The 24,523-nt window shown below is 37.6% G+C and overlaps 1 protein-coding gene and 1 non-coding gene across 2 annotated transcripts in view; both read right to left on the reverse strand.

The window, feature by feature from the left end:
* Positions 1–24,149, reverse strand: part of Maco1 (macoilin 1) — a 63,233-nt gene extending 39,084 nt beyond the window's left edge. Inside the window, exons 1-4 of the mRNA XM_076861014.2 lie at positions 23,869–24,149; positions 8,168–8,309; positions 6,165–6,291; positions 971–1,094 (exon numbers count right to left, since the gene is read on the reverse strand). Of these exons, the coding sequence (XP_076717129.1) occupies positions 971–1,094; positions 6,165–6,291; positions 8,168–8,309; positions 23,869–23,948 (473 nt within the window). The 5' untranslated portion in view covers positions 23,949–24,149. The remainder of the gene's footprint in view (positions 1–970; positions 1,095–6,164; positions 6,292–8,167; positions 8,310–23,868) is intronic.
* Trnav-cac (transfer RNA valine (anticodon CAC)) lies at positions 2,701–2,773 on the reverse strand. Its single transcript has one exon. It is a non-coding gene; the product is annotated as a tRNA-Val (tRNA).
* Positions 24,150–24,523: the final 374 nt, after the last annotated feature.

The raw sequence follows: 24,523 nt of genomic DNA on the forward strand, positions 1-24,523 counted from the left end.
TTCAAAAACTCTTCAAATATTGCGGAACATACATTAAGCTTCATTAACATTAAACCTTACCAATTTGTAATTAGTCTAAGTGTGGTTTCACTACAAATTTAAAGTGACAAGTTTTAATGACCAGGTTATTTAATTCACTTGTTAGTGAGAAGACTAAAAATATTGGAAACAATTATTTATTTTTTTTAGTTGATTCCTATTTATTTTAGGTTTTCCATAAATATTAGCAAATAAAAAATGGTGTGTTTAAGAGAAACATACATTTAGTGGTGATTTCCATAAAAATGCAAACAAAAATCATAATAAATGCAAAAAAAGTTTCTGGAAGTAAGAAGTCTCTGGGGCTGGGGTTACGGCTCAGTTGCAGAGCACTTGCCTCACACATGTGAGGTACTGGGTTCGATCTTCAGCACCACATGAAAATAAGTAAACAAAATAAAGATGTTGTGTCATGTATAACTAAACAAATATTTTAAAAAAAGAAGTTTCTGATCAAGCCTAAATGAAAAATGACTTGATATTCATTCATATTTCGTAAGAAGAAATAATATTCCTTGAAGAATTATTAGTAATATTCTCTTACTCTATAAATAAGGAAATTCTAAGTTCTTTTATGCTTCATAAAATAGCCGAGTATTTCTCATGAAGACTTTTTGGAATCATATCAGATTATAATAAAAAATAGTTAACATTTATCAGACTTCAATGTACTTGGCATTAAGTTAAACAGTTTGCATGTATCACCTCATTTACTCTTTCCTGTGATCCCAGGAGACACAGGTAAGAAAGTTGAAGCTTAGAGCTGTTGGAACAGGAACTGGGATTCCAGCACTCATCTGCCTGAAAAGAGGGTCCACGCTATTTACCACCAGTGCTGTTCTGCTCCTGGACTCATGATAACAAAAATTCACAGCTGAACTTACCATTCCACTAAGAAGTGAATTATAGATTGAGTATAGATAATACTTACCAGTGAGCAGCAAATGGACGACAAAGGTCTACGTGAAAATTTTTGAGATCTTTAAATCTAATTGCTGCTTCAATATAAACAAAGAGTATCCAGAGGGACACTGTAGGCAAACACACTCCCCTTTCTGTGGGAAAGCAGCAGAGAAACAAGCATCAATGAAACATTAACTAACACAACAGATGGGTTATTTGGGACACTGATTCAACTACAATAACTTTCATTGAGACTTTCCACTAAACTAAAAAGCAATCTGATGCAAATTAAAAGCTCTTATATGACAAACATTTTCATAGAATCACTGATAAAATAAAAGGCAATCATTCTGGCAGAAAATACATAAAACAAAATATTCATATCCTAACATACAACAAGCTCCTACAAATCAATTAAAAAAAGGTACTGAAGACAGTGGGGGAGGGGGGTGCCCACATCTGTAGTCCCAGCTACTCTGGACACTGAGGGGGAAGGATCACTTGAACCCAGAAGTTCTCAGCCAGCCTGGGCAACACAGTAAGACCTCATCCCAAAACAAAAACGAGTGTGTGGATGTCAGGGAACTGTAATTGAACAGCATAAAATGTGCCTAGTGTGTACAAGGCACTGGGTTCAATCTTCAGCATTGTCGCCACCCCCACCAAAAAACAAAAACAAAACAAAACAAAACAAAAAAAGGAACTGAGGAAAATTTACAAGTCACAAAACATAGATGACTAGAAGAAAATATGAAAAAGTACAATTTAGGGAAATACAAAATAAAATAATTACATTCATTTATTTTTTAACCCACTAGAGAAAAAAATTTAAAGTCTAATAAAAGTACAAGAAAGGTGTGAGGAAAGGTTTAGCCTCGTACTTGACAATAACCAAAATTGTGGCAACTTGTACTTCTTTGGTTTAACTTGTACTTTTTTTCTTTTGGGTACCTAGGATTGAACTCAGGGGCACTTAACCACTGAGTCACATCCCCAGCCATATTTTGTATTTTATTTAGAGACAGGGTCTCAATGAGTTGCTTAGCACCTTGTCATTGCTGAGGCTGGCTTTGAAGCCCCAATCCTCTTATCTCAGCCTTCTGAGCCACTGGAATTACAGGTATGTGCCACAGCACCCAGTTTAACTTGTACTTTTATTCCAGAAATTCCACTTGTAGGACTCTACACTACAGAAATATAAGAGCCCTGAGATAAATGTTTAAGAATATTAATCATAGTATTATTTGTAATAATAAAAACTTTATTTTAATTTAAATGTCTATCAATAGGCAGCTATTTAATTGTGATAATTGTATTTATATATTTAAATATATTGCAGATTATCTGAAGAATGGAAAAGATTTGTATTCTCATGGAATGATGAGTTTTTTTTTTCTTAAAGTATTTTTTTAATTTTTTAGTTGTAGTTGGACATATACCTTTATTTTGTTTATTTATTTTTATGTGGTGCTAAGGATCGAACCCAGCGCCTCCCAAATGCTAGGCGAGTGCTCTACTGCTGAGCCACAACCCCACCCAGAATGTTTTATTTTTTTTTTTTTTTAAAAGAGAGAGAGAGAGAGAGAGAGAGAGAGAGAATTTTTAATATTTATTTTTTAGTTTTCGGTGGACACAACATCTTTGTTTGTATGTGGTGCTGAGGATTGAACCCGGGCTGCACGCATGCCAGGTGAGCACACTACTGCTTGAGCCACATCCCCAGCCCAATATGTAACGGAACATCCTTTTTTTTTTTTTTGGTGGTACTGGGGATTGAACCCAGGGCCTTGTGCATGTGAGGCAAGCACTTTACCAACTGAGCTATATCCCCAGCCCCCAGAATGTTTTAAAAAATAAAATTCTTAAGTATGAATCAGCTGTAACAGTAAAACAATATAGTGTTTTTTTGACATTTAAGTACTATTTGAAAATGTGTTTTTCTTAACCACAGCTCATGCTCATTTTGTAATTAAAAACAATTTCCAAGGGAGGAAAATCAACCTGCAACAGAATAAACAAGATGTAAATATTGGGAAATGACTTGGACTCAAAACCTGCAGACTAGATTCATTTACATTAGGACATGATTAACAATGGGATAATTATAAATGTGAACTACATAGGCATAAGGGGGAAAAATTAGGGACCTAAAGGCTTTCTGCTATGGATTTTTGAGATGAAAAAAATCATAGGGGGCTGGGGACATGGCTCAAGCGGAGCGTGCTGGCCTGGCATGCGTGCGGCTCGGGTTCGATCCTCAGCACCAAACAAAGATGTTGTGTCCGCCGAAAACTAAAAAATAAATATTAAAAAAAAAAAAAAATCATAGGATCTTGAAACTAGGAAGATCATTATGCCTAACTTCCTCATCATGTTGAGGAGAAAAGTAAAGGCCAGAACTTAAGCAAAATTTGGTTCAGGTTCAAAGAGATAGTATTGAGTCTGCTTTTAAGAAAAACCAAAGTCCTCTTAAGCCTGGTCCCTAAGTTAAATCAATAAGGGAAGCTCTGTGAAGGTGATTATTGACTTCAAACATTCTTACGAACTTAACACAACAAAAATAGGTACTTTCAGAATATAGAAAGAAAAATAGCAACCTATAATATAAATTTTTAGAATCATTTCAAAAATTTATATTCCCTATTTCCTGTATGAATGTATTAAGTTATTATAAACATAATAAGCAGATTACAGAAAAAAGACAAATATTCATATTTCTACATCTACTCAGTAAATAAAGCTACATTGGAAGCATTTTTTAATAAGAGTAATAATTCTATTATAAATTCAGTTTTGTATCTTGGCCTTTTTTTCTCTTAATAGCAAGGAAAAGTTTACAACAGTGTATTATCATTATTTTGTGGCCATATATAATTTGTATATTCCTAACATTCTTTTTTTTTGAGAGAGAGAATTTTAATTTTAATTTTTTTAAGAGAGAGAGAGAGAGAGTTTTTAATATTTATTTTTTAGTTTTTGGCGGACATAATATCTTTGTTTGTATGTGGTGCTGAGGATCAAACCCGGGCCGCACTCATGCCAGGTGAGCACACTACCCTTGAGCCACATCCCCAGCCCCTATATTCCTAACACTGTTAAGAAAGAATTTAAAATTTTAAGAACTAGAGAAAAAATTAGCCCCAAGTTATACAAATTGTACTCATTTGTCAGGCCCAATAAAACTACAAGTTTTCATTTTATTTTGCTTGTTTTTTTCAGTACTAATTATTCCAATTTAAAACATATTTCGCAATTTAGTTATTCTAATGAACTGAGCCAAGGGCTGAAGAGAGCCAAGTATCATTTCATGATGTAACTACCTGCTATCTGCTGGGTCACTCCCTCTACTACAGTTCCTGAAAGGTTCTACTAAGAGTTATATGCTTAGTTTCCTCTCCCTTACTAAAATATTATTGAAGAAATTTAGAGAATCACCATAGTTCCTCAAAGTCCCAAAATATTTGCACTGGAAGGGTCTCTCTTTTACATTATCTAGATTATTCCACCTCCATATGACAAGACATGAAACTGAGACCTAGAGAGAGGAGCTAGTGTAAATGGCAACTCACTCACAATTATGCCTAACCTCCTCATCTTGTCGATGAGAAAAGTAAAGGCCAGAACTTGGTTTAGGTTCACAGAGATAGTTTTGAGTCTGCTTTTTAAGAAAAACCTAAGTCCGGGCTGGGGACGTGGCTCAAGTGGTAGCGTGCTCACATGGCATGCGTGCGGCACCACAAACAAACAAAGATGTTGTGTCCACCGAAAACTAAAAAATAAATATTAAAAAAATTCTCTCTCTCTCTTCTCTCTCTCAAAAAAAAAAAAAAACCCAAGTCCAGGCCAAGGACACATAAGTAAAAACTGGTGCAAAGAAAAATCACTCTAATTAGAAGACAGCAGACTACAGACAGCTCGTGGTAGCTTATAAATCAAGTCAAATACAAAAGAGTGCTCAACATGGAGAAAATCAAGCATATAGTGGATAGTGGATAGTGGATACTTTGAATAACAGGGCTCAATTGTGTCTTCTAATCGGGCTCACATCATCCTCTTAGGAGCTTTGGGAAGAATATGAATGCTGCTCCAGAGAGCTTTTATTATTTGGCACTCTCTCGGTGGTCAAAACCCTACAGGTTACAGCTGAACCTAAGAATTAAGTTTCATGTAACTTTGTACACAAGTGTGACTCTGAGAACCAATCCTCAAATCCCAGTGCATGCCACTTTCCAGCTAACACAGTGGGCTGGAGCTGTCAAAATATCTCATCTTTCTTGGTTTGAACTAACAGTGTAGCTCTAATTTTTCTAAGAAGGCAGCAGGTAGCTGTGTAGCGCCACTCTAGTTAGAACATACCTGAAATATAATACACAGAACCTATAAAAACTAGAGAGATCAGGTTGGTGACATGTGCTTGAAATGCCACACAGGGAAAAACTGATGAAACCAGGCATTTTTGCCAACAGAAAAGATTTAAAAGGATATGACAGGAACTTCAGATCTCTAAAGAAATGTTAACTGGAAAGGGAGATTACACCCATTAAGGTGGGAGAGGTTTAGTTTTGGCTTGAGGGGATGGTCTATAGACCCCTTGAAATGTTAAGGCAAAGGTTTTCACAGACCCATATATTTTTCTGTGAAAACCCTTTCAGATCCTCTAAGAATCAGTGAGCTTCCAAATAGCTGAGACATGTTGGGTTTAAAAATAAAAGGAGGATGAGTTTGGTTCACTATGAAGAAGAACTTCCTATCACAGCAGCCCCAAAATGGGTAATAGAGTACCAGGAATGGCAGTTAAATTCTTTATCACTGTAGGTTTTCAATCAGAGTTAAAACCCTCATGTGCCAAGGCTACTGTGAGGATTCTTTTGTCAAATTATGAGTTCACCTATTCTAGGAACCTTTTTTAAAATTTGGCACACAGCTGTCTTCAATTGTTTTTAAACAAAAACCACTTCAACTTTTTTTAAAAAAAGGATATCTTCATAATAAGAGTTGGTGATTGAAATGTCTACTATAGAGATATCAAATCATAAAGGCTTAGACTTTTGATTGAAATAATACAAAAAAATTTTGTAAAAGTATATTATAATCTATTAAGAAAAGGCAACTTTAAAACGTCCACATAAAATCAATTGTAAATAATTTTTTCAAAGAAATGACCATATTTTAAAAACTTGAACCTAAGATTTCTATCCATCTAAGAAATCATTAACACTTACCTGTGTGCCATACGTACTGAACCCATACATATGTGCTAGCAGCAAAAAAAAGCCATTGTATGGGAATGAAGAGCAGACATATTATATTGGATGTGAACGCTACACAAACAAAAAATACTGAGAAGGCCTACGGGAGAAAAGAAATCACATCTTAGAACTTGTTATTTTCAAACACTGGTTTTTAAAAGCTTATTGAACAAAATTAATAAAAACAGAGCAAATTAATAACAGATAATTTTAAAACATTTAAAATCTATCATATAAAAAAGTAGTGGTTAACTCAACATTAAAGAGTTAGTGCCATTTATGGTCTTTCAATCATGAAGAACTAGACCAGAACAAACTGAGGCTAGACCACAATGAGCTATGGGAGGGTTACCTGAAAGAATAAGAATTTTAACCCAGAAAAGCCTCTCTCCTCACAAACCACTCCTAGAGAGTCTCATTTCTGTTTTCAGCGCTGGTGACTGAATGCAGGGCTTAGGTATGCTAGGCAAGCACTCCACCAGCAAGCCACACCCCAGCTAAAAGCCTTTTTATTTGGGAAGGGTGGGCACTGCGGATTGAACCCAGGGGTAATTTACCCCTGAGCTACATCCTCAGCTCTTTTTATTTTTTTAATTTTTAGACAGGGTCTTACTAAATTGCCTAGGGCTTTGCTAACTTGCTGCAGCTGGCCTTGAACTTGCAGTTCAGGGATTACAGGCATGTACCACCACACCCAACAAGAGTCTTATTCTTAAAGAATAGGCTTGTTGGAACACAGGTGAACCATAATATTAGTAAGACATAAGCTGATGTTACTAATCTTAATAATGTAGCCTTCCTCTGGTTACCATCCTCTGGTTACCACTATTACCAGCTGGACATGAGCTTGACACCATTTTTTTAAAGCATGGATTTGCTCTGACCAAAGCACCAGGCCTGGTTGGAGATTTACGGATTTAAGGTGTGGCTATGAAACAACAATGGAACCAACACACAAACCCAAAGAACAAGCCCTGGCCTGTGCCCTTGCTAACCCAGTAGTTCTAAAAATGCGGTCTGGGAATTTCTGGAGGGTCTCAGATCCTTCCAGATGGTTTTGAAGTGAAAACTGCTTTTGTAATAATACTAAGATATAATCTGACTTTTTCACACTCATGTGAATAGTAGAAATTTCTAAAAGTTACATGACATTTGGTATTGCAATAGATTGAGTTCAGAAACATATATGAAAATCTAGCTATCTTCTATCAAGCCAGACATTACAGAGATTTGCAAAAATGAAGCCATTCTTCTATTTTTTAATATATTTTTAAATTTTTTTTTTGTTTGTTTAAAAACATAATTTATGGGCTGGGGTTGTGCCTCAGCAGTAGAGTGCTGTGCAAGGCCCTGGGTACGATCCTCAGAACCACATGAAAATAAATAAATAAAATAAAGGTATTGTGTCCAACTACAACTAAAAAGATAAATATTTTTTAAAAAAACATAATTTATATTAACATGTAATGGGCTTACTACTGTTATTTTCAGTAAGTTAATATGCATTTTTTGTTTTAATTTATAATATTAAAAATATGGATAGATATGATCCACATGAATACTTCTCTTTGAAGTACTCCATAATTTTTAAGAGTGTAAAGGGGTCTTGAGTCAAAAATTTGAGAATCACTTTTCTAACTCCAATCCATTACTACCAGGGATTTCAGAGGCACTTCTGTGTAGAACTGAACAATTTAGTGCTTCCTCCAGTACTATCTCCTTACTTAAGTGTCTATCCAATCTCTTCCTTCTACTTGAATGGCTAGAAGGAAAAGATATGAATACCTGGGGTTAGATAAAATAGCCCAAGAGGCCAGTTTTCAGTCCATAGACCCTATTAGCTCATTCCAGTACAGCAGTCTCCTAAACATTGCTTATAAAATCTACTGTAAATAGGTCACCATCAGATATTGAAGATTTTCTGAGAAGGGTCATTAAATCCCTCAGTGTTGGAGAGCATATATTAGTAAACATACCAGTCCCTGGTATCTGAAGGAATCATAGACGCTTCTGATGAAAAGCCAGAATGGCCACAGGTATTCAAATCTGAACTCCAGGACAAAATCTGCAAGGAGGACAAGTGCCCACACTACCAGGAATTTCAGGTATAAAAATGTACTGCAAAATATAAAAATAAAGAATTAATTCAAGGTCATTTGTGAAGAACTAGAAACAGAAAATGCACTGTTTCGGTTTAAAAGACACAAACAAAATAACTTTTTTTACCATGAGCGCAATAGAGATAAAGCACAAATAGAGATGCTGCCATTGGCCTATCCAAATTTTAAAAAGCTCTAGTGTTCATTCTGAGACTCATAACTATTGAAATAAGATGATGACCAAAATTGCTTAATCCCATTTAAGATGGAAAAAAAAAATTTAAATCTCAACACTATTTTAAAAATGTGCTAAGTGTCTGACTTTAAAATACTGCAACACTCTCAAAATTATAGCTTTCAAGCTGTTCTTCATTAGCAGAAAATGTCATGGTTGAAAGACTTCAAATGTGCTGCTTCTCCACCCCTCTACATCTGTTTGAGAGTCTTTGAAATTGTTGATGCAAACCCCTATATGCTTGAAGAATTCTGTCTTTTTTCCCCTTCTCCTGCCTCTCCATATAGTTTACATCTGCATTAACCAAACAAAAACCAAATGACTTCCCAAAATAGAAACTAACTGAGGGAGCAGATGCCAATCACTACCAAAGGATTGTGAGAGTGCAAAAATACATGTTGAAGAAAAAACTCGTTAAGTATCCAGGCCTTGTTCTAGCTGAGAAGTAAATGTGTGTGTTCCTAGTTCCCTTAGGATTTATGTTAAACAGAACAACTCTGACAAGCCAGTCAGGATACAACTAATCATTGCACTAAGCTCAAAAAGAGGTAAGGACATGGATAAAAAATTACTATTTTTTTCTTGAAATCTGAAAGTCCATTTTCCAGTCCATTAGTTGTATAATGGATAATACAGGTCTTTAAATTGTACCTATTAATAAACTTCTATTCTATGTTCCCAATCCTGATGATTCTAGAGCAGATCAAACTGAAGTATTAAAAAAGGTTCTAGGGCGGGGCACGGTGACACAACACCTGTAATCCCAGCAGCTTGGGAGACTAAGACAGGAGGATCACAAGTTCAAAGCCAGCCTCAGCAAAAAATGAAGCTCTAAACAACTCAGTGAGACCCTGTCTCTAAATAAAATACAAAAAAATAGGGCTGGGGATGTGGCTTAGTGGTCGAGTACCTCTGAGTTCAATCCCTGGTACCCGCCCCCCCGAAAAAAAAAAAAAGGTTCTAGGGCTAGGGACATAGCTCAGTTGGTAGAGCGCTTGCTTCTCATGCACAAGGCCCTGGGTTAAATCCCCAGCACCCTCCCTCCCCCCCCCCCCCCCCGCAAAAAAAAAAAAAAAAGGTTTCAAAATAAACAGATTGAAAATACCTAAAATTCACTTTGACTTGGGCTAGAAACTTGCATGGCATTTTGCAGTGCAAACATTCCAATACTGAAATGGTCAAATTAGTTATTTGAATAAATATCAACAAAATCAAAAATTTGTTGTTGTTTTTGTTTGGGTGCTAGGAATTGAGTCTAGAGCCTTATATATATTAAACATATGTCCTACTACTGAGTTATACCACCAGCTCAAATCAAGATTTTTAATAAATAATTTTGAAGGATATTTCAATAAGATACAAAAAGAGTTACATGGGAGTGGGGGGCAAGATCCAGCATTGAGGATTTTTTCTGCGCCATTAGGGTAAAAGATATCAAGAACAGACACCTTTGCCCTTCATGATGTAATATTCATAATGAGGCATATTTTGTCATCTAGGATTTATTTCTAATGTTAATTCTTTTTTTTTTTTAAAGAGAGAGTGAGAGAGAGAGAGAGAGAGAGAGAGAGAATTTTAAATATTTATTTTTTAGTTCTCGGCGGACACAACATCTTTGTTTGTATGTGGTGCTGAGGATCGAACCCGGGCCGCACACATGCCAGGCGAGCGCGCTACCACTTGAGCCACATCCCCAGTCCCTAATGTTAATTCTTGAACTTCCATAGAGAGTTGCCTAAAATCAAGAAACCCAGAGCAAACCCGAAGAACACATTCTTGAATTCTAAGAATTCTTTTAGCTTCACTCACTACAGTTCTACCACCCTGTTGAAGACAGAGCCCTCAATCTCATTCTCTCATTAAGTTCAAAACTGACCCAATAGAGAGCAAAGCACATTTTATTAGAAGGAACATCTGAGTCAGGCAGGTATTAGGGATCACAAATCTAGTTTGAAACTAGATTTCCAAGCTACATGACTTTAAAACTAAAAGGAATTTTCCTTGTGTCTAGAACTGTTTCTACCTTAAACAAGGTATGATAGCCTCTTGGTCATCTTTTTAAAGCATTTAAAAAATAGCATAGGGCTGGTTGTAGCTCAATGGTAGAGCATTTGCTTAGAATATGTAAGGCCCTGTGTACTATCCCCAAAACTACAAAATTAATTAGTTAATTAATTAAAAGGGGCATGAAAATGTATTAATTTTTCTGGTTAATCCTTTTTCCCATGGAGCTGTCTCTGGAATGTTGCTGAATGAAACATGTGTACCTCATGGTACCATTCCCCAGCTGGAAAAGGAACAGTGATACCAAATGCTCTCTGCCCAAAATTCCCCCAAGGCACGCAGAATCCCAGTCTAGCTGGCAATACTCCATTTTACTGTTTAGAAAGCATTATCCTAGCAGCCTGCTTTGAATAATTTTAGCAACTGGATCATTTAAAACTAAGGCAATACAAAAACAATCATCCTTGTTGGTGACTATTCTTTTTCAATTTTGTAACTTCAAGGTGAGGGGTTTCTTATACATTTAATTGCTCAAGCAACTGCTTTTATACTTTTGATGTTCTAGACTCCTAGTTCTTAATGAGTCTTAGTTTAGAAGTAAAAATATCTAATAAGGAAACCTGATCATTTACAAACATATGCCACACCCTCAGCTTTCCCCAGGCTCCCCTTTCAGGTAGGCCTACTTCTAAAATCAAAAGACAACCTAATTAACAAAGCTGATTTTCTCAAGAAATAATCTTAAATTCTATTGAATCATTTCAATCTTAAAAGAGTTTTAGAAAATTTAAGAAAGCTGCCTGATTCAGTATTCATTTAGCTTTTTACATCAGAAAACCATGTTTATCCTTCTGTAGGTACATATAAAAAGTTAAAAGATAGTAATCTAAAATGACTGCTCATCAGTGTAGAAACCCTGACTAATCCTTCTCCATCCAAATTCTGAAGGTTCTAAGATTTTGCCAAATCCAAAGTGATGATATTCCACAGGGGAATTTAAACCATTACGGAATTTCAAAATATTTCTTTTAAGCCATGAAGAAGATATAATTAAATATACTTTTATATGGTTCATATGACTTATGGCTAACTTGATATTATTTTGAGTCTCCAAATTCAAGTAAATTTGCTAATAATGATAATAATAAAGACTAACCGCAAAAAAAAAAATTATTCTTCAAAATTATATATTGAAACAGGGCAGGCCAGTAATATCTTTTGGTGGTCTTGTAAACTATTCTGAATGCCAATGAAATAAAGAAAGGGCAAATGCAATTATTAGGCTTATGGTGTCAAGTCTTCAAAGTGGATATTTTCTATAAATTTTTTTATTCTATTCCTATCGTGCTACTTACAACCATTTTTTTGCCTGAATTTGTTGAGTAATACTCTCCATCTACAGATTAATAATCTATGATTAATATGAAGTGGTAATGAACATTCTTCTTTTTCCAAGTAAAGTGTACCTTCTCTTCAGTATCTCTAGCTGCTTGTCACCTACATCATTTTCTGGAGCCCACATAATTACCATAAGAAGGCCATCAATCCTCAGTACCTGACCTTTTCCCTACACAGACTAATGGCCATTTAGTTCACTTGGTCCTCACCACAGAAATAAGCCTGTGGAATATTTCACTGACTGTACTAGTAGCCATCTATCTCAATCCTAGCTTTCCTGACCTCTTGGTAATGGCAACTGTAAATCACCTTTAGCATTCAGTATATGGCAAGATACTTCCTACACCCAGCTGCTTTGTCTTATCTCTTATCCAATACCTCTTCCTACTGGACATCATCTCTAGAATATTTATCCAGCCCCTTATATGTCTTATACTCATGCTAAAGTTTCACGTGGGCTGATGTAATTACACAGTCTTGCTACTCAAAGTATAGTTCATGACCCAGCATCATCATTATGTATAAACTGTTTAGAAAAGCAGAATTTCAGGGCCCATTCCAAACCTATTTAATCTAAGCCTGTATTTTAACCAGACCTCTAAGCCATTTATGCATACATTAAAATTTGAGAAAAACACAAGTTCCATGCCATAGTTTGAAAATCTCCCTGAAATTCATGTTGAGATTTAATCCTTAAATTCACATACCAGATGCTATTTGGAAGTGGAGCCTTTGGAAAGTATTTGGGATTAGATAAACTCATCAGGATGGGAACCCTGTGATAGGACTGATGCCTTTAGGACAAGAGGAAGAGCCAGGATTAGTGGCTCTTGCCTGTAATCCCAGCTACTTGGGAGGCTCAGGCAGGAGGATTACAAATTCAAGGCCAGCCTGGACAACAAAGTGAGACTGTGTGAAGGAAGAGGAGAAGGAGGAAGAAAGTGAGAGAGGGGAGAAAGGAAGAGGAAGAAGAGGAGGGGAGAGGAGGAGAAAAGAGAGACCTGAGCAGTTATGATACAGCAAGAAGGCCCTTACCAGATGCCAAACAGATGCTAGAACTATGTTCCACAACCATAAGAAATAAATTTCTGTTGTTAAATAAATTACTCAGTATCAAGTATTCAGTTAGAGCAAAAGGAAATGGATTAAGGCAACTTCAAGCTGTCATGGAACTTCCATTAAATTCCATGTCTCAGAAAGAAGACAATCAGTACAGATAATCAGTACTTATCTCCAAACTGTTCACCATCCTTCCCTCAACCAGAAACTGTTCAGGGTCAGTTCTTCCATTTTTCTACAATTCTTTCTGAATCACAGAGAAGATCCCATCTAAGTACAAATAAATATAAAAGAATAACTTCCATTGTTGCTCATCCTTCAGCACACAGCATGAGTATCATATCACTTCCTCAAAAAAGCATTACTGGCCCCAAAATAAATACTGGGACCCCATTAAATGCTCACAGAGCATCCTGTACTATAAAAGTATTTAATCAATTAAAATTAAATACTATTTTGTATAATTAGCTGTTTAGATGTAAAGTCTACACAAACAAAATGATCTGGCCATTGTGTTCCCTACTTCATACCTTCAGTGCCCAGCACAGCAGCTAGCACACTACATTACAGGAACTTGAACTTCTTTCCCCCAACAATTCTTGTTGAATGAATGACCTGCAATGTAGAAGAGTTTAGGACCAACAGGGCTTTTATCAATGTGCACAGTTAAAATGAAACAGAAGAGATGATGCAGAGGTGACTAAGAGGGTGTCTGATCAAAACAACAAATACAGCAACAAAAATATCAATACAGCATCTGCCTGAAGGATTACCATGCACCCGCTTCCAATCTGTTCTGCCTGTTCCTCACTAGAAAGAAACAAATGTAATCAGCCTTATTCTGGGTGCCAGACTATCATCCCATTTGGCCTACCTGCTACTGGGTCTGACTCCAGCAATGGTTCTCAAAGTATCCTTTAGTAAACCAGAAATTTAAGAGGTACAGAAAAACATAAAATCACACTTCTTTTCTCATGGGTTCATCATTGTGATTTTTAAATGAACTAATAAATATTTTCAATCTTTGTCATTTTAATTTCTAATACAATAAATATCGATAGATTAAAAACCAAAGCTCTTTGAGGTTCTCGATCTTTTTTGGGTAGTCCTGGAGACTGAACCCAAAGGTGCTCTACCACTAAGCTACATCACCAGTCCATTTTATTTTTTATTCCGAGACAGGGTCTCACGAAGTTGCTGGGGCTTGCCTTGAACTTACAATCTTCCTGCCTCAGCTTTCTGAGTCCCTGGGATATGAGTCTGTGCCACCGTGCCCAGCTTGGCTTCAGTTGTGTTTGTTTGTTTGGTTTTTAATACATTTTTTTTTAGATGTAGATAAATGCAGTATCTTTATTTTTATTTATCCATTTTTATGTGGTGCTGAGGATTGAACCCAGGGCCTCACACATGCGAGACAAGTGTTCCACCACTGAGCTACAACCCCAGCCCAGCTTCAGTTATTTTTAAGAGCATTAAGTAAGGTCCTAAAACAAAAACAAAACAATTTTCTGAGAAATCTGAATTATGGATAATTGTGTGCGAGCCTCTAAATAAAAATGAGTAGAACAGGGCTGGGGTTGTGGCTCAGTGGCAGAGCGTTTGCCTTGCACATGTGAGGCCCTGGGTTCCATCCTTAGCACCACAAAAAATAAATAAACAAAATAAAGATATTAAAAAAATAAAAAGTAGAACCACTGCTGTAGTCTGAAAGCATATATCCTGGTGTACAATCCAGAAAAGGGGAGCAGGCTGAGATGATCCAAGCTATTCTATATATCTTTTTTCTATTTTAAGCCTCCTACAAAGGAAGCCTTTCTAGAGTCAAACACACACAAACACACAGACACATGCCTGCACACACAGACACAAATACCTAAACAGCCACTGCAACGACTAATATAACAATGTGAAACAAAAGAAAAAAGTTACCCAGAATGGGAATAAATTTTAAAAGTTTATAAGAATTTTGTGATATAGTATTTTTATAAAGGACTATACATACTACAGGGATACCAAGTATAGCAATGTATTATAACCTAATCTAAGAGGAAAGTTTGGAATTTTAGAATTTCTGCTTCAAAAATACTTTCTTCCTCTTCTTCTTCTTTTTTTTTTTTTTTTTTTTTTTTTGATACTGGGGATTGAATCCAGGGGAATTTAACTACTGAGCCACATTCCCATCCCTTTTTATTTTTTATTTTGAGACAGTCTCACTAAGTTGCTTAGGTCCTCACTAAATTGCTCAGGCTGACCTTGAACTTGCAATCCTCTGGCCTCAGCTTCCCAAATCATTGGGGTCACAGGAGTGTAGCCAACCCACCCAGCCAAAAATACTTTTAACAGTGTGAAGTCTATGGGGCTTAGGATGGGGAGAGATAAAGAAACAAAATAGAAAAATAAAAATAAAAGCAATGCTCAGGCCCTAAAAGAGCTGTGTCAACATTGTATAAATATTTGAAATTCACTTCAAAAGTGAATCAAATATTATTATCATTGATAGTGATAATCTACTTAACAATACCTTACATTTTTAATCACACTTGTAATCTTTCCCAAATGCTTTTTTATTAATTATCTCATTTTTATCTCCACAACTGTGAAGTAGGCGAGATAGTTATTGTTATTTTATAGGAAAAAAATCTGAGGAACAGGGAACTCTAACAGGCTACAGGAAACTGTTGAAAAAGCACAGAAAGACAAGTTAGGAGACCGACCACAAAGAACTGTGTTCATTCTGCATGGAAACCTGTGATGTTTTTATGGTGAATCTCTATATAAAGAAGTGAACATGTAAAATAGAAGCCTATTTTTGTCAAGTAAGAAATATACGTTTGTTTATATAGAGAAAAAACCCTATATTTATAAGTCATACAACAAAAACTATGCAAAGACAGAACTACTAAGGGCTTCCACATTATTCTTCTGTATCATCATACTGCTTTTACTTGTTTTTTAACAAGCATATGATACTTCTTTTCAACTTTTCATTCTGAAATAACTTTGGGACTGTAAGAATTCCTCTATACATTTCACCCAGATTCCACAAATGGTAAGACATTCAAATTTGTTAACATTCTCTCCCTATATATGTTTACATATGTTTCCTGAATTATTTGAAAATAAATTGTAGATGTAATGCTACTTTATCCCTAAATTTCTCCAAAACAAGAGCATTCTCCAATGGGACCACAATTATCAAAACCAAGAAATTGGGGATGGGGTTGTGGCTCAGTGTTTGTGTAGTATGCTTGAGGCACAGAGTTCCATCCTCAGCACCACATAGATGTAAAATAATGATACTGTGTCCACTTAAAACTAAAAATAAATATAAAAAAAAGAATCCTAATCTAAAAAGAAAATAAATATAAAAAAACAAACAAACAAGAAATTAACATTAATATAGCAGTATGATTTATATATGACCTTATTCAAATTTCAGTAATTACCTCACTAAATTTCTTTTATAGTGAAAGATAAATTAATCCTGGTCCAGGATCATATTTTGCATTGAGCTGCCATGTCTACTTTTTAAAATCTTAATAAGAGAGAGATCCTCTTTTTGAGAAGGAAAAAAGATTAATGGCCTTGGGCAAGCTACTCCTGATACCTACCTATTGTTTCACATGGAAAATGAACATTATGACACTTGCCCTGTGTGTAGAAGGAGTTTGAGAGGATCATATAAATTATGACACATAAGCACCACTTAGAAAGGATGAAGGGACACAAAGCAATGAAACAAAAAGAGGACAGACTTTGGAATGAGGAGATATATGTCTCTAGCAAGAAACTAAACCTCTGGCAACCTCAGTTTCCTCACCTGAGAAACTGAAGCTAATGCCTTTAATGAGATTACAAAGATAAAGGCAGTATGACAAGTATTTTTTTTATTTTTAAATTTTATATATTCTAATTAGTTATATATGACAGCAGAACGCAATTCAATTCACATTATACATATAGAGCACAATTTTTCATGTCTCTGGTTGAACACAAAGAAGATACACCATTTGTGATTTCATACATGTACTTAGGTTAATGATGTCTGTCTCATTCCATGATCTTTCCTACCCATATGCCCCCCCTTTCCCCTCCCTCCCCTTTGCCCTATCTAAAGTTCCTCTATTCCTCCCTTTCTCCCCTATCCCCATATGAATCAGCATCCTTACATCAGAGAAGACATTCCGCGTTTGTTTTTATTGGGACTGGCTAACTTCACTTAGCATTATTTTCTCCAACTTCATCCATGTACCTGCAAATGCCATGATTTTATTCTCTTTTAATGCTAAGTAATATTTCATTGTGTATACATACACCATATTTTCTTTATTCATCTAATGAAGGGCATCTAGGTTGGTTACACAATTTAGCTATTGTGAATTATGCTGCTATCAACATTTATGTGGCTGTGTCCCTGTAGTATGCTGTTTATAAGTGGGATAGCTGTGTCAAATGGTGGTTCTACTCTCAGTTTTCCAAGGAATCGCCATACTTATGCCAAGTATTTTATGTGACCTTTCTCAATTACAGTATTCCCCCCACATCTTCTAGGTATACTTTCCAAGATCTCCGGTAGATGCCTGAAGCCTTGGATAGTACTTAACTCTATGCATACTATGTTTTTTTCATATATACCCATGATAAAGATTAATTTATAAATTAGGCACCATAAGAAAGTAACAATAACTAATTATAAAAACAATGTTAACTTACGAATAACTTAAACACTGGCTATTTATGGAATTTTTCATTAAACATCTTCCAATTTGGGGTATCTATGGGTAATAATCAGAGGAAAGTAAGCCAGGCATGGGAGGCTGAGATAGGAGAATCACAAGTTTAAAGCCAGCCTCAGCAAAAGTGAGGTCTCTCTAAGCAACTCAGTAAGATCCTGTCCCTAAATAAAATACAAAATAGGGTTGGGGATGTGGCTCGGTGGCCAAGTGCCCCTGAGTTCAATCCCTGGTACGCCCTCAAAAAAAAAAAAAAAAAAAAACAGAGGAAAATAGCCTCGCAGTGGCACAAGCCTATAATCCCAGTGGCTTGAGAGGCTGAGGCAGGAAGATCATGAATTCAAAGCCAGTCTCAGAAACTTAGTGAGGCCCTAAGCAACTCAGACCTGTCTCTAAAAAAAAAAGGGGGGGGGGGACGTGGCTCATAGTTAAGTGATGACAGGTTCAATGCCTATACCAAAAACAGAGAAAAATCTGAGGAAAGTAAAACCACAGAAAGGAAGGACTACTATAGCTTTATAACTACCCTATAAAAACAGGTATTACAAATGAGAAAACTTAGAATAGGTAAATGACCGGCTCAAGCTCACACAACACAACTGGAAGCAGAGGTATTATCTGAACCCACATCCTTAAGACTTCAAAGCCTGTGTGTTTATCTACCATATTCAACTTTCTTATCCTATTAAATGCTTTCTTCTTTATATAAATATTTTCTTCTTTATATGCCTTCACATATATATATATATATATATATATATATATATATATATATATATTCAAATCATATAATTCCTTAATCCTCCAAGAGAACCAAGCCTTTAAAAAGTGAGAATATGTACATTATGAGAATAAATACTCAATATCTTAATTAATAAATTTCCAATTTGTAAACTTAATTTGTAAATATACTATGACACTGCAGAAAAAATTTCAGGGCTGGGGATGTGGCTCAAGCAGTAGCGCGCTCGCCTGGCATGTGTGCGGCCCCGGTTCAATCCTCAGTACCACATATAAAGATGTTGTGTCTGCCGAAAACTAAAAAATAAATATTAAAAAAAAAAAATTTCAAATTGAACACTTTATAGAAATAACATTTCCAGCTGGGCATGGAAATGGGGTGGGGCACAGCTATAATCCCAGCTGCTCTGGAGGATCAAGAGTTCAAAGCCAACCTCAGCAAAGGGGAGGCGTTAAGCAACTCAGTGAGACCCTGTCTCTAAATACAATACAAAATAGAGCTGGGGATATGGCTCCGTGGTCGAGGAGCCCTGAGTTCAATCCCTAGTACCAAAAAAAAAATAATAATAATAATAATAAAACAATACAGAATCTCTCTCTCATGTCAGGTTCAACACTGCTGAAGGTAAAGCCTACCATGATTACTGAAATGCTTTTAGGCTGTGAGATTGCAACACTGGTATCTGGGATTCTCGATGAGGAACACGTGTACAATCAAGGCAGGCAGCCTCTGGTGACTTTAATAACCATAGCCCAAAGGAGTCTAAAACCAGGCTAAAAAAAAAAAGCATCATTAAAGAAACAGGAAAAGCAGTCAAGTGAAATCTCTAAAGACCAGATTATTTAGACAAGGGTCTAGAAAAGGAAAAGTGGGAAGTTGAGGAGGATGCAAATGTGATCATTTTAAAATGTCACTTTTGAAGAGTCCCAAAGACCAGAGAACACTTCTTGAAGTAAAGATGAGGAAAAGTATTATATTCCCGAGGGCAGTCATAAGTTCCTACAAATAGTTTTAAGGCATTAAGCTGTGAAAACATGACTTTCAGGCAACACTACAAGCAGAATCAGCACAGGAAGTAGTCATAAATTTACATGGAAGGTATGCTTCCTTCAACCACCAGTAACAAAGATATAAAATATAAAATATTTCCTGAAGCTAAACACAGGACTTACTTAAAATTCTTAATATATTTGCTGTGTAAGTAATAATTCTAACTGGAGAGACTCAGAATATACTTTTAATACAAATGTTTCTGTCCCATCTTCTGCTTACTACATTTTTATCTCCTTCTCTTCCTATTATAAAGTCAGTAGTTCCAGGGGATGAGGGGTGGGGAGAAGTATCAAGAATCCCCTATGCTTCACTATACAGCAACAGTCCCACCTCGCCTAAAGAATTGCTGCTACAAGAGATGCTGCTGGGGGAGTGGCAGGTGTCTGTGTGTGGAGGTAGACCAGGGCAAAGAATCACAAGGAAATCCAAGGACCTCAGAAGAGTAATAGTTAAGGAGACTTTTCATTATTGATGACTTTTAATAAGTTATAAGTTAGAAAATACTGACTTATTAAAATACTAATAAGTCAGTATTTTCTAATTCAAATGGGATAAGTATCTATCCCATTTGAGTTAGAAAATACTCCCACACTTAGTGGCAACTGTCTTACTTCATAAAATAGTACAGGACAAAATATACTTGTTAATGTGTCAGGTTTTAACTACCAAAACAGTAAGCTAAAATGTGGCTTAACAGAAATATTTTACCTGACTGAAACTTAAACTTCTTTGGAACCTCTAAACCACTGTATAAATCTAAAAGAATATTACTATGGGGATTATGAGAGGTAGAAAAGGGATGGCAGAAATGAGTTTGATCAAACTATGTTATGTACATTTACAAATACAGCATAATGTATCCCACGATTATGTATGATTATAAGGCACTAACATTTTTTTTTTTTTAAAGAGGGTATTACTATGGCCAAGTAGAAAGCAAACTCCTTGAAGACGAGGAACTATGTCTAATCCTATAGCTTCCACAACTCCCTGAACAATTAGGTTTTTAATGAATGGAACAGATTAGCTTATTTTCATGTATTCATTTGCTCACTCAACATTTATTGAACACCAACTGCCTACTCTATGATTGAACCTGTGTTCGTTCAGACTTTTAAAAAACTACACTGAATTTCAGCCCTTAGCAATATGAAAAAAAAAAAAAAAAATCACCAAAAGATCTTATTCTTGATTATTAACTGGAATAACATTTCTAAAGCATGCTTGAATTTTCAAATGACAGGCATACATACAAATGCAGATAGCACTAATATAATATCTAATATTATTTTTTTTATATCTTTCCCCTAAAAGAGAATTCCAACACAGCCATGATACTCACAGTAAATATCATTTGACAATCGCTTCAGTAACAGTTGCTGGACTAAAGACCATGATTAAAAGTGTCTCAGCAACAGGATTTTTAAAAAGTAAAACCAAGCAGTAACTGGCTTCTTATTTTGACTACTCAATTTTTTGTTTATAGTTGCACCGAATTTTAGTTTCCCCTGCCTTTTTAAAAGAATAAGCCAGGGGCTGGGGTTGTGGCTCAGTGGTAGAGCACTTGCCTAGCATGTGTGCAGCACTGTGTTCAAATCTCAGCACCACATATAAATAAATTAATTAAATAAAGGTCTATCAACAACTAAAAAAAATTAAAAAAAAAAAAAAAGAATAAGCCATACATGTTAAACTGTGATTGCAACAACATGGCAAATAATATTTGCACAGCACACTAGAATTTATAAAGAGTTTCACAAACTAGAGACATCTTTTTTAGTTCTTAAAACTTATTTAACTGATGGGAAAAATGAGGCTCAAAGTAGTGGATGCTGCGTGTCCAAAGCTGGTATTTTGTATCTGAATCTGGCTTTCCTGAAGCCTGTAGCCCTGTGCTGTCTTCAGCCAGCTGCTCCCTTCCAGGCCCAGAAAGTTGTACAGGCTGAGAACATGAAATAAGCTATGAAAGGTTAGGCTATGGCACAGTAGACAGTGGTTATCAAAACTGTCAACACAGACTCAGCATGGGGGGGGCGGGGGGGGGGCAGTGGGGGAGGGGATAAACTCTGTTTAATGAACACTAAAATTGAGATTGTTTTGCTAAGAAACAAAATTGGCAATAGATGGTATGAAAACAATTCAGTAGTCTTAAATTTGATCATGAACAGAAATTTGATATTCATGAATTCTCAAACATCCTAATTTATATCTAGCCCACTTGTTTGGCTTGCTTTGGAAATAACTGGAAATTTTCCAAATCTCTCTTTAAAAACAATTGGAAAAAAATGTAATCTTGTTCTTCAGTTCAATATTTTTTAATGTAAATTAGGAATCAAGTGAACTGAAATACTCTTTTGATATATAATGCCCCAATCAGGAAAGAGGACGAAATATATTTAGGTTCCTTTATCAACATTTAACTTAAAAGAATACCAAACAGAAAAGAGCAGACTGATTTGAGAGCTGAGGTATGGCTGGTTTTTAAAAATTTTACAAATGAAAATGAGTAACTTGCATAGAGTATTACCATTAACCTTTATAGTAATAAAGTTCAACTTCCAAAAGCCATCAGTAAAATAATGGGTCCTCATTAAACAATGAATTCACTTCTTCAATATTAATTCACACTGAGTGGCTACAATGGTGTAGGTAGTAAACTGGGTATATTTGTTTAAATACAACAAGAAGCTGAAATACAGCAAAAAACATGTGAATAATACAGGGCTTTCAATCTTCTTGTTATAAATGGAGGTACATCATCTTATGTTACTGTAAATAGCAGCCATTCAAATGCCACAGTTGACCTAAGTCTACCAACTATGTTTAATACACTTTTTCTATTCTAGTAATGTGAAGTTGTTCAAGTCTTTTTCAACTGCTAAAGAAAAAAAAGTCTTCCTTTATTCAAGAATATATACTACATGTAACCTGAAGAGATCTTTCTCCGAACCCATTAAATCTATAGAAGAAATCGTTTTTGCTTTTACCATTAAAATAGTCAGGTCTGATAGATTTTAGCATGTATTTTGTTTTGTTTTACCTACTGCTGTATCCTGGCTGCCTAGAACACTGCTTGCTCACTCAACATTTATTGTTGAATGAATGAATTATTCCTACTGAGTTATGGTTCATTACATAAGGGTATATCCAAGAACTTTTTGATTTCTTAATGCTTCTAAACTTGAAGAAAACCCCCAATGTTTATTTACATCGGTCAGCTGCCTGTGGAAAGCAATCATTCCAAATGTGTAAACAACAGCATGTGCAAGGTGTACAGTTATGTTAAGGCAACTTGGGTGTCATCAGCTACTTCCCACGTTTCTCTAAGTCCCAGTTAGAAGAGTTAAATTGTAAAGCACCATGAGGACTTAATTAAGCCTATATCTACATGCTGAGAATTTTCCTTGACAAACTCATTGCTTCTCCACTGAAATCGTTTTTTTTTTTTTCAAGGCAAGTACCACTGAGAATGAACATTCTGAAAAGAACCAGAAAATAACAGACGTACACAAATCCGGCTTGGGGACACTATGATAGTCCCTGAGTTGCCCCATGAACCTGTTGTCCTCTCCAGAGGTCTGAATTCAATTTCTATTTAAAGGAACACTGCTTTGCTTTAAAAGAGGGTAGAGGAAAATCTCAGTTTGGAGAAAACCTCTTTTAAAAGGTTCGAGGAAAAATATCTGCTTGGCATTGTCAAAAATAATGTTTGCTGACAAAACTGACATCAGCCCCAGTTTGGAGCGGGGCCACAGGGCATGATTTGGGGGTATCAGCTTCGGTTCCTGATGCCAAGTTTAAGATCCCATGAGGGGAGCAGAAGGCAAAGAGCTGCCGGCGCGGCCAGGCCCGGCCCGGCCCAGGGTGTCCGCAGCCCCCGGGGGCCGGGGCCGCTGTCAGCTCCCAACTTTGTCAGTCCCCCTCCCCCGGGCACAGGGGCCACGCGCCTCGCGCTCCCACCCGCAAACTCCCTAGCCACAGCGGGTCCCCGGCCAGCGGAGGTCAGTCGGGGCCGGAGTGGCGGCCGGGCGCCGCGGGCTGGGCCGGGGGCGCCAGGCGAGGAGGGGGCGCGCCTCCCCTCCCCCCCGGCGGGCCCGGGCGCAGCCAACGGCGGCAGGCGGCTGCTCCAGCCCGCGCCCGCCGCGCCCTCCCGCCCGGCCCGCGGGCCTCGCCACGCCCCGAGCCCCGGGGCGGACCCCCGGCGGGCCGACCGGCGGCTCCCGGGCCGCGCTCCTCCGGAGAGCCCCCGGCGCGGGCGTGCGGCCTAGTCGGGGTTACATAACGGGGACCGGCCCCTCCGGAGGCGGCTGGGGGCCGCGGGGCCGCGCCCGGCGGAAGGGGCGCCGCCGCTCACCTGCCGTAGATGCCCTCGGTGATCCGGTTCCGCTTTAGGGGGCGGCGAAGCTTACTGCAGTCGGCGTTCCGCCGCTTCATCCTCCCGTTGGGGGGCCGGTGCCCGCGCCGCCACCGCCGCCTCTCACCTCAGCCGCCGCCGCCGCCGGCCCGCCCCGCGTCGGGCCTGGACTCTACCCCTGGGGCCGGTCACACAGACATGGAGCCAGCACCCGGGGGGAGGGGGTGGCACGGGGAGGGGGGGCTCAGAGCCTCCTCCGCCTTCGGAAACAAAGAAATGACAATTCCGGGGCCCGCCCGCCCAGCACCAGCCAGCCGCCTGCCCCGCCTCTTTGGCCCCGACGGACGGCCCGCGGGGCCAATCGAAGGCGCCGCTGCGCCGCTGACGGCCAATAGCAGGGCCCGCTGAGGCAAAACGGACTCTTGAACCCGCCTCTTTGAAGGACAGAAGAATGCGCCAATCATTATGGTGTCTGGACCCATGGCTGGGCCTATCAGAAAAGATTTAAATAGAGGCTTATAAATAGGCCCTATAAATATAACATCCTATATTATGCCTTGTTGCGAAGGTACGCCTCATGATTATTGGATTGCGCTTCGCTGCGTGGCAATCCATACCAGAGCGCACCGTGCTGTGTGGCACTGTAGGCTCTCGT

This window comes from Callospermophilus lateralis, chromosome 7, assembly GCF_048772815.1.
Source record: "Callospermophilus lateralis isolate mCalLat2 chromosome 7, mCalLat2.hap1, whole genome shotgun sequence".
Taxonomy (NCBI): domain Eukaryota; kingdom Metazoa; phylum Chordata; class Mammalia; order Rodentia; family Sciuridae; genus Callospermophilus; species Callospermophilus lateralis.